This window comes from Arvicanthis niloticus, chromosome 13, assembly GCF_011762505.2.
Source record: "Arvicanthis niloticus isolate mArvNil1 chromosome 13, mArvNil1.pat.X, whole genome shotgun sequence".
NCBI lineage: Eukaryota > Metazoa > Chordata > Mammalia > Rodentia > Muridae > Arvicanthis > Arvicanthis niloticus.
The window spans coordinates 60279663-60289493 of NC_047670.1; the positions used below are offsets into that span (position 1 = coordinate 60279663).

General features: G+C 56.0%; 1 protein-coding gene across 3 annotated transcripts in view; it reads right to left on the reverse strand.

The window, feature by feature from the left end:
• The window catches only part of Wnt7b (Wnt family member 7B), a 46196-nt gene that overhangs the window by 34710 nt on the left and 1655 nt on the right, over window positions 1-9831 (reverse strand). Inside the window, exon 1 of one of the 3 annotated variants that reach the window (XM_034516569.2) lies at window positions 7103-7553. The exons of the other annotated variants lie outside the window; for them this stretch is intronic. Within the exon in view, the coding sequence (XP_034372460.1) occupies window positions 7103-7185 (83 nt within the window). The 5' untranslated portion in view covers window positions 7186-7553. Of the gene's footprint in view, window positions 1-7102; window positions 7554-9831 lie in introns of those variants that run through there. 3 annotated transcript variants of the gene reach the window in all.

Genomic DNA, 9831 nt, shown 5'->3' on the forward strand with positions numbered 1-9831 from the left:
TCCATGAGGTCCCTCATGCTATGCATCTCTGTCCCAGAGCTGTGGTAAGGTAAAGAGCAGATAAAATTGCAAGCCCCTGGCTAGCACTCTCTCTACACCACCTGCCTGCCCCACCAACCTCAGGCTCGCTCATTGCACAGTGCTTTAGCCAAAGTACACCTCGGCCCATCCAAAGGTTCAAAAGGTCACCCTGAGAAGCTGGCATGCTTAATCTGGTGCTCCACCCTGTGGCAGGGCCACCAAAGGGAATGTCAACCCTGCTTGGTCCACAAAGAATTCCACTCCAGCCTACAGGAACATTTACAGTGGCTTAAATTCATCCTTCTCCATGGGCCAACCTGGTCCACAGGGACATAGCATGTCTCTGAAACACAGAGATAGCAGGGTGGCAAATCTGGCTCCTGGGAAGGCTTAGCACTTGGAAAGTCCCAGCACTCCCTGTTCGAGGTGAAGCTGGAACACCTCCCAGAAGGTGTTCAGACTCAGCCCAGCTCTCAGTCTCTGTTTCAACCTCAGGTTGGCAGAGATGACTTGTGGAGCTTCTCGGGTCACCCTACTCTGGAAGCCTTTCCTGGGTCATCCTTACTACAGGTGGTCAGGGTCTTGGCTATGGGAGCTGCAAGGCTCTATGTGAACTCAGAAGAAGGTGAACAGGAAGGCTGTGGTAAGTTAAGGGGGTGTGAAGAGTCGACTGAATGCAGGAGGATTCGCTAGAAGGTCTCTAGAGCCACCCCCAGCTGGAAAATCAAGATCTCAAGTAGCCAAAGATACCCCAAGGCCATGCCCAGCCACACCCGACTGTATATCATGAAGCACATACTAAACCTACATACGGGTCACAGGGTGGCTTGCCAGGCCTACCTACCTTTCTCCCTGTTAAAGCTGACCTCAGAGCTGTTGGAGGAGTGCCAAGTCAGGCAGGGACATCTCTACGTCCTCCAAGAGCATCACATCTCTGTCCCCAGCTAAAGCAAAAGCTAGCCCCAAATTGTAGAGGAAGCCTTTGCTCAGGACCCAGGATCTCCTGGTCCCAAAACAATTGCAACCTACTGCCCTAGTTGGGTTCTCAGCCCTTATAAAATGTAATGAATGTGAGAGGGGCAACAGTGTTGGTTAGAGGCTAGGATGTACCATGGACCTCAGAGTCCTACAGACATGGGTTCAAATCCAGCCTCAGACACCTTGACTTGGGAAACACCTAGCCCTGACCTCCCCGCCCTCACAGTCCTATGCTGGAGGTGGCTTGGTTTAGCCTCTGTGCCAGCAGCCAGGGAGGAAAGAGACTCAACAGCAGACTCCAGACAGGCTGTGCGTGCCAGACCCACGAGACAGGTCCTTCTGGAAATGTGGACCCTGGAGTCTATGTTCCTAGTAAGGAGTCAGTGAGACAGCTGCTGGTCCATTCTCGTTCTAAAGATGCTGAAACAGGCCTCAGTATGAAACCCAGGTTGGCTTTAAACCCATGATCCTCCTGCCTCAGCCTTGAGTGCTAGGGTAACAGGCTTGCAACACAAAACCCAACCAGGGCTTTTAAACTCTGTTTTACACCCAATGGCCTGCTGCTGGGGGTAATCTGAAATCCCACCTGTCTTCTTCCTTCTAAGGACCTGACCACATATCACTACTTGGGTTTGGTTGGTGGGACTTTGGAGCACAAAGACGGGGGTGGATCAGGAAGGGCTATGGGAGAAGGTTCTGGAAGGTGATGGAAGTCCTTGGTATCAACTAAGAGGATTCCTGGGGCTCCTGGCTTTTCCTCCAACCATGCTCCAGCCCTTGGAAGGCTTCACAGCCTATAGCTGTAGTACTGGTAGTCTGTTGTTGTTATTTATTTGTTTGTATGTTTATGGCAATTTGATGCAAGCTAGGGTCATCTAGGCAAAGGGAATCTTTATTTAAAAAAATGCCTCCATAAGACTAACCTGTGGGCAACTTTGTGGGGGTATTGTCTTGATTAAAGATTGATGAGGGTGGTTTCCATCCCATTGTGGGTGGTGCCATTCCTGGGTGCTATAAGAAAGCAGGCTGAGCAAGCCATGAGGAGCAAGCAAGCCAGTAAGCACCACTCCTCCATGGTCTCTGCTTTTATTCCTGAGAACAGGTTCTTGCCTTGTTTTTCCTCAATGGACTGGTCCGGGATATGCAACCCAAATTAATCCTTTCCTCTCCAAGTTGCTTTTGGTGATGGTGTTCATCATAGCCATATAAAAGCTAGCTAAGATGGGTTCCATGGCCACTTGCGGGGTTAGTGGGACAATGCGCTGCAGCATCTTCTACTCCCAGTCTTAGCCATGGCTGTGGCACATCTGCACCAATACAGTAGCCTCAACCACACACCTGGAGGCTTCCACTGAGTCCCAGAGCACTGGATTCCCTGGCCCAGCGAAGCCCTTCTTTAGAATTCCTGTCTCTCATGCTAACATCTGCTTGGATGCCTCCAGGGCCAGGAAACTCAGTATCTCTCAGTCAGCAACAAGGCTGGCCCAAGCTTGGGGATCCACACTCAAGGGCAAGGTGACCATGGGTGGGTAGGGGACCTGGGGGAGGGGCAGGCTGAGCTGGAAGATGAGGAAAGAGAGGGAGCCCAGAGTGCACCTGTACCCACCCCCACCCATCAGCCAGCCTGAGGGGAGGCCCCCCAGCCCCACACCAAGGAGGGAGGACAAACGGCCGTTTTGTCCTTGGCCAGCGGGCGGCCTGTACTACACAATGACCCTTTCATCAGGCTGAGGGAGCCCTGGGCCGGGGTTTCATCTGACAAGGGAGGGCGCCAGCCTCTTGTCCCCTCGGGAGGGGAGCTGAGCCCTATCCCAGCCGGACTCAGGACTGTGCAAAATGGAGGCCTCCAGGGAGCCTGCTGTAGCTGTTCCACCTGCATAGGCGATGCAGAGGTTAGTGGGCTGGGTGTAAGCTGCACAGAGGGACCCTACTCTGGACACTTCCCCCTGACCCTCTGATGACAGGAAACCTCCATCCAAAATTCTGGTTCCCATCCCAGCCATCTGCCATTACCATGCCCGGCACACTTGCTCAAACCCCAGCAGGGCATCCATGCCCACCAGGGCACCTGCAGCAATGTAGCCCTGGCCCACTTGCCCCTCCAGGCCAGCCTGAGGCTTGGAGGCTCAGCAGGAGAGCTCCAGGCAGAGGAAGGAAGAAGCGTCATTTCTAAATATCTTCCTTAGTGGCGATCACCCATGTGATCACTTGTAACAGCTGGCTGTGCCACCTCTCCCATCTGGGATGGATCACCCCAGGGAGGGCCATGTAGGGGTTAGAGCCAGTAGGACAAGATGATGACCTGGGGTCTGGGTGACCTCATCTCTCAGGACCCCAGTACTGTGTCTGTCTGTCCATGGGGTTCCCTGGTGGATGTGTTTGAGTCATAGCTTCCTCCTGTAGTCTTCCTCTTTAGTTTGGCCAAAACTCTTCCATCCTTTAAAATCCTGTTTAGATCCTGAAGGAAGAAGTCCTCTGAGGCACCCAAGGAGCACACTACCCCCTCCTGAGTGACTGCTTCCTCTGGACCTTCCTCTGGGTCCCTAAAGGCAAATTTCCCTGCTCCTGTTACACCAAGAACTACCTGTCTCCTAAACTGTCCCTAACACCAGAATCTAAACTAAGCTCAGGCCCTGAATCTCTCTGAGTGGTCCAGGTCACCCTGTGAAGTTTGTATCGCCTCCACAGATTCTCCCTGGGAAAAGGAGTGAGCTAGAATCAGCCATGCAGAAAGAGGTGGTCCTCGGATGAGAACCCAGGTTTGGCATGCCTGGTGGTCTCCAGGACTCCAAGGAAAGCAGGTTAGAGTGGGCTCCACCCTCCAGCTTCCCCCACAGTCAGAGACCAAAGAGGCAAGCCCTCTGCACACACAGTGACTAGGAAAGGTCCATCCCAGAATGCACTTCACTCCTCTCTCAGCTGGTGAGTCTTACCATACCACAGAGGGTTTGGGGTAGTTTTCTGTGGTTACAGGGGCTCCAGCTGGAAGGTTTCCTGGGACTTAAGCTGTGCTCGGGTGTTCCAGCTCTTAACCCTGGTGTGCCTGTTATTCTATGGGGGTGTCACATGCTTTCAAACCCAGAGACATCTGGGCCTGACCTGAGTCTTCTTTCTCTCTATGACTTATGAGGAGACTGAGGTCCAGACAGACACCACCCTCCAGGTGACCTGTCCATGTTGAAGTCCTGTGACCCACACTGCCCCCCTGGACTGTGATGCCCCAGGAGTAGCCTGATTCAGCACCCATCTCACCAAGGGTCATACCCACAGGGCTTTTAGGAGTGTGGTCAGCACCACCAGCAAAGCCACAGCAGGAACCAGGAAGAGGCCTGACTGGGCCTGGGGAGGACAGTGGTGAGCACCCTCTGCACCCCCAAGCCAGGTGGTCGGTGAGTAACCATCCCGTCATTCATGACTCACTTGGCTCCCCAGAGCAGGCGGTTACCATGACAGGCTCTACCGGAAGACATGGGGGGGGGGTCATCACAGTCAACTACCACATCTAGGACAAGGAGGCTAAGAACGGAAGGGACCTGCCCTTACAGTAGCCCAGACTGGTTCTGGCTCCAGACTTGGGCCAGGCCCTCATACCAGCTGACCCAGCACTAACACTTCTTGTGGCCTTACCCCCCCCCCCATTTGCCTTTCCTTGGTCCCTTGCTGATTCCCCACTGGACCTCCCCCACTCTGCAACACAGGAGTACAGGTGGCTGAGCTGCCTCTCACAGCTGGGTCACACGTGGAGTCTGATAGGGGCTCAGGGCCCTTCCAGGCCAGTACACCCGTCCAACACGATCAGTGGCAGGGGCCAGGGCATGTGTCTGGGATTCACTGTGTTCGGATGATAATCCAGCATGGGGAGCTGGGAGAACAGCCCAGTTGAAAGGGGCAGGATCAACTGTTGGCTAGTGTCTGTGATCCTAGCAATGGGATGCCTTCTGGAAAGTTCTCTGGAACAGAACACAGCCTCCACTCGGGGGCCCCTCCCCACTGTGGCATCCTCTGGGGCATTCCTGCAGTACTAGGAGGAGGAGGGGTGTCTCATATTGACCCCCCACTACCTTCCACAGTTAGCAGAGTTCTGTGCTGGTCATCTAGCCAAACTCCGATACACCGGGGGCATGCCTAAACCAGGCGGACTCGGAACTCCTTTCGTCATAATCTTAAGGGCCGTTCCCTCCCAGGCATCTTAATGCAGCCAGCTCTGTGATACCCAGCAAGGTGAGGAAAACCCAGCCCTACAATCATTAGCCCTCCCTCTCTCCCTCCCAGGAGCAGAGCTTATGGAGGGCTGAACCAGTCAAGGCTAATGATGAAAAAGTGGCCCCTTGATGCCCCCCATGTTGGCCCCAGGACTGGCCTGGACACACTTGAAAAGCTTCTTCCTTGAAAGAATATCAGCCCGGAGAACCGGCAGTATAGTCAGGGACCAACCTATGTGGGGTACAGACGGTGGAGGTTACCCCACTAAGCTGGAATGGGCCCTCCAGGAGAAAACTGGGGAGCCTCAGAGGTACACTGGCTACTTATCCGCCAAAGGGCCCTGCAGCTGCTGTAGGACAAACCACTTTTGCCATCCAATTCTCTCAGACCCAACTTCTGGCCTCCACCCCTGGACACCTCCCCAGGAATATCAAACCTCAGCTCCTAGTCTCCCCAAATGATTTCTCAAAGTAACTGCTGGCTCTTCAGCAAGGCTTAAGATTGACATGCCAGGGGAAGGGGAACCTCAGGAGCTCCAGAACTAGGCAGGAGCTTTGGACTCCGAGGCCCTGTTGGCCAATCCATTTCAAGGAAGGACTACAGAAGCAGAATTCTCTTGGCCAGGTCTCCATGATCAGGCGGTGCCCACGGGCCCTGCGCCCTGCCCGGGGAGGCCTGCTACTCTCCACCCCAGGCGATGCCTCCGCAGCCAGGGCTGCCCGCCGGGCCTGGAGCGCTCCCTCTGCCTGGACCTTGTAATTATGTTCCACAGCCGGGGAAACCGCGGGCCTCGCAGCATCTGGCTGCGGTTGCGAACTTTTGTTTCAAGATGCGCGACTATTTATAGAAGGAAAACTGGTAGGATAGTAATTTCCTAGGAGCTGGAGGAGAAATTGGCCGCGTCTTTATTAAAAGGGGTGGGGGCGGGGCAATTTATCAGGACTGTGGCCTCGGGGAGGGGAGGGGATGGTGCAGGGAGCGGGAAGGCGGCTGCAGCCTCTGGCCGCGTTAGGCGACCCCGGACGTGGCCCGCGTGTTAAGGAGGGGGCGGGGGAGGGGAGGAGAGGAGAGGGAGAGGGAGCGCTGGCTCTGAGGTTTAATCAGTAGCATCCAGCTTCAATTCCCCCAAACGGCGGTTCCATAAATCAAACTTCTTTTTAAATCAGAGGCCAAAGCATATGCGTCCCATTAGGAATCGGGCGAAGTCACCGCTGTGCGGACGCGCCCCCTCGACTCGCAGGGCCGACTCGGGCCCTGCCCCGAGCTTCCCGTAGCCTGGTGGGCGATGCTCTCTAGACCTCGATTACCTGTGCGCACAGTGTGCGCCCTCCTCGCCTCTTGAAGAGGCGTCTAGCAGAGAAGAGGTCAAGGCCTCCCGGTGAGGCAAGACAGCACTAGTAGCCAGACAGACTTCGGGGAACAGCCTGGGCGCGCTGTCTGGTGGGGCGCAGCATGCACGTGTGTCTGCCAGTGTATGCGCTGGGAAACCGATGTGTGCCTGTAGCTCTCCTTAGTGTGGCACGGCCATGAGCGCCGCGTGGGTTAATACGGCCTAGGAAGAGGGTCTCCCGCTAGTCCAGGATCATGCTAGGACGCGACTGGCTAACTGTGGCTCTCGCGCTCAATGCACATAGCCTAATCTGCAAAGGCAGTCGGACCGCTCTTTGGCCGCCTTTTCTCTGACCCCTAAGCTAAAATTTCTCGTTGTCACAGCTGTCCCCCAGGTGGTCTACCTCGGCGGCTTAGGCCAGCAAAGTGACCCAAAGGCCCCCAGTTTCTTTGCGCGCAGGGCATCCAGCACCCCACCCGGGACCATCTTGCCACCTCCCCCTCCCTCCTCCAGCAGTGGTGGCCAGGGGCTCCCCTCCCGCCCACCCCGCCCGCCACCCGCGGCACTCACAGGTAGCTGCCGCTGGACAGAAGGAGAAAGATCTGCGGGCAATAGACGGAGACCAGAGCGCTGCGAGGCGACAGGAGGAGCATGGTGGGCTGGCGCGCCTGGCTGGGCTGGGCAGGCCCCACCCGCAGGGCTTCTGGGCCAACTGAGGCTGGGGTCTCCGCGGCCCTCCCTGATGTAGGGCAGCAGCGCTAGGCGCTAGGGGCCAGGGCTCGGGGGCCGGGGGACAGTGCTCGCCCGTGTCTTGCTGCCAGGACCGCGCATCGTGCTGTATCTGGGGCAGTAGCGGGCGCTGGGGCTGGAGTTCGGGGCGGGGGCCCTGCGGGAGTCAGTGAGCGCGTCTTAGCGGCTGTCTGGTCCTCTGTCTGTCTGTCGGTGCGAACCGGTTCTGTCGCTCACTCTGGCTCAAGTCTCCAAGTCTCCCGAAGCGCGCAGCTGCCATTGGACAGGCCGCCCCTACATCCGCCTCCTCCGCGGGCGGGTTTTTTTTAAAGGGGAGGTTGACCAGAGTGTGTGGCGGGTGCCGCCCCCAGGGTTTGCCCAAGTTGCCTTGGCCGGGATACCCTCGCCACAACCTTTGGCGAGAAACACCGCTAAGGAGAGCGCATCTCCGGGAGGCACCACGCGGAGGCGTGTGCGCCTCTTAGGGGCTGTGCTAAGCAGCGTGTGCTCATATATGCATGCATGTGCTTGCATGTTTCTGCAGGAGCATGGGCGGTATGGGAGCCCGCAGGTGTGTGTGCACAGATGCCCTGTGTGTGTTGTCCCTCTGTCTGCAATGTAGCCTGGTTAGGGATGGTTGGGTGTGGGTCCCTTTCACTGCACCTGGGCCAGCTCAGTTCTGGGGCTATCGGCTTCATGTGCCTCTTTGGAGAGGCAGGCAGGAAAACCCTCCGCCATCACCATCACCTCGGGCTCTTTCATCTCTCATGTTTTACTCTTCTTTGAAGAGAGCTGGTTGGAGTCGGGGCAAGGAAAGATTCTTCTAAAGAGCCCTCCCCTTTCTACTAATTTATTTTAATAGTCTAGAAACAGATTTGGGGTCCTATCTCCTATTTCTGCTGAGCCTGGCCATATAGGAATGTCTTTGCACAGAGGTATTTGTGAGCTGGGGGAAGTCTTGGAGCAGGGAGGACAGCAGAAAAGGAGGAGCAGTGTGTGGCGCAGTCGTAGTCCTAAAGTTCCCAGGGATTCAGGAGTCAGAAACCTCCCTTATCTCCAGACCTCCCAGTCCCTTGCCCCTTTGCTTCTCCCAACCACAAAAGCAGGAACAAGCCTAGCTCAGTGACCTTGGCTGTTCCCCACTCCACCTTGGCCTCCTCCAGGATAGCTGCTCCCATCCATAGAGACCTTAGGTTAAGCGTTGTGACTTCCCAGTGCCATTGTACTTGGTGGAGGCCCCCCGTTGCACATACACAAACATGGGCAGAGGCAGGTTCAGGGGCCCCCATCATAAAATGGCCCCTCCCCCCCAAAAGACTATCTGGAGGAGTCTCCAGGATGGCTCCCACACCTTGGATCTCACAACCATTGGCGTTAAGAAAAGCTTCACTGGTGGGTGCCACCATATTCCACAACTTAAGGTCAGGGCAAAAGCCCTCTGAACTCAGCAGTCCCAAGGGGGATACCACCATAACTCTGCTACTTTCAGATGAGATTGAGATGGTGAGCGGCTGCTCCAGACACCTGCCAGGAGTCCTGTGGGATGCCTATTCCAAAGAGATCCTGTCCACACCACCTACCCCCTTTAGGTCCCATGGGAAGGCTCAGCTGCCTCTCCTGCTTACTTGATGGAGGACACCCGCGCGTTCGAACACACACACACACACACACACACACACAGTGGGGGGGGGGGGGGCTACAGAGGTCTAAGCCTCCCATTTGCAGGTCCCAGGGTGGGTCTTTGGCTTCCCTGGCTGTCATTCCACTGGGTCTTTGGGAATTTTTTTTTAACTCAGACGCGTGCGGGGGTGGCATGGGGGGGGTGTAGTTTATAGAGGAAGAAGGTTCTCCCTTGGGGCTCTTGGTCAGAGGAAAGCTTGCTCAGTTCTAGAAGGTAGTGGTCACAGGTATCTAGGAACCCCAGCTGGGCTGGCAGAGACCCTCGGGGTCTCACTCACCCATTCTCTCTACTCAGCACTGACCACCAAGTTGTTCAGAGCACCAGAGCCTTCCCAGCCATGAAACAAGAGATACAAGCATGAAACCTAGGGACCGCTCCAGGGAGCCCCCTAACCTCGGGAACCCAGATCCTTTTGCTGACACCTTTTTCCATTTGATGATAAGAGGCCTTTGCTGAGGCCTCTTGTTGATGAACCGGTGCCATAAAGAATGGTCAGCAATGGAAGCCAGAGCCGGTTGAATCAAGCATTCAACTCAAAGGCCTTGGCGCCAGAGCCAGGTAGCTGGGGATCTGCGTGGAGCCTTCTCCCAAAGGGCTGTGGATCCCTTCACGGGCCCAGGAGAATCATTACAGACTGCTGAGAGTCCGGGAAGCAGTGGCCTGCCCACCCCGCCCCCACCCCCTGCATTCTCAACGCTGGGCACCCCTCACCTTCATAAACAAACACCCAGGGACAGAGCCTACCCGCACAAACCTACAATAAACACAACCATTAGCAGCCCCAGACACTCCCGCCCAGGTCTGCAGGAATAGGAAAGGGGCTTCCAATCCTGACTTTGAGGCCACCAGGTTTGGTCCCTGCCCCTCTCTTGGCCTCAAATTTCTTCAC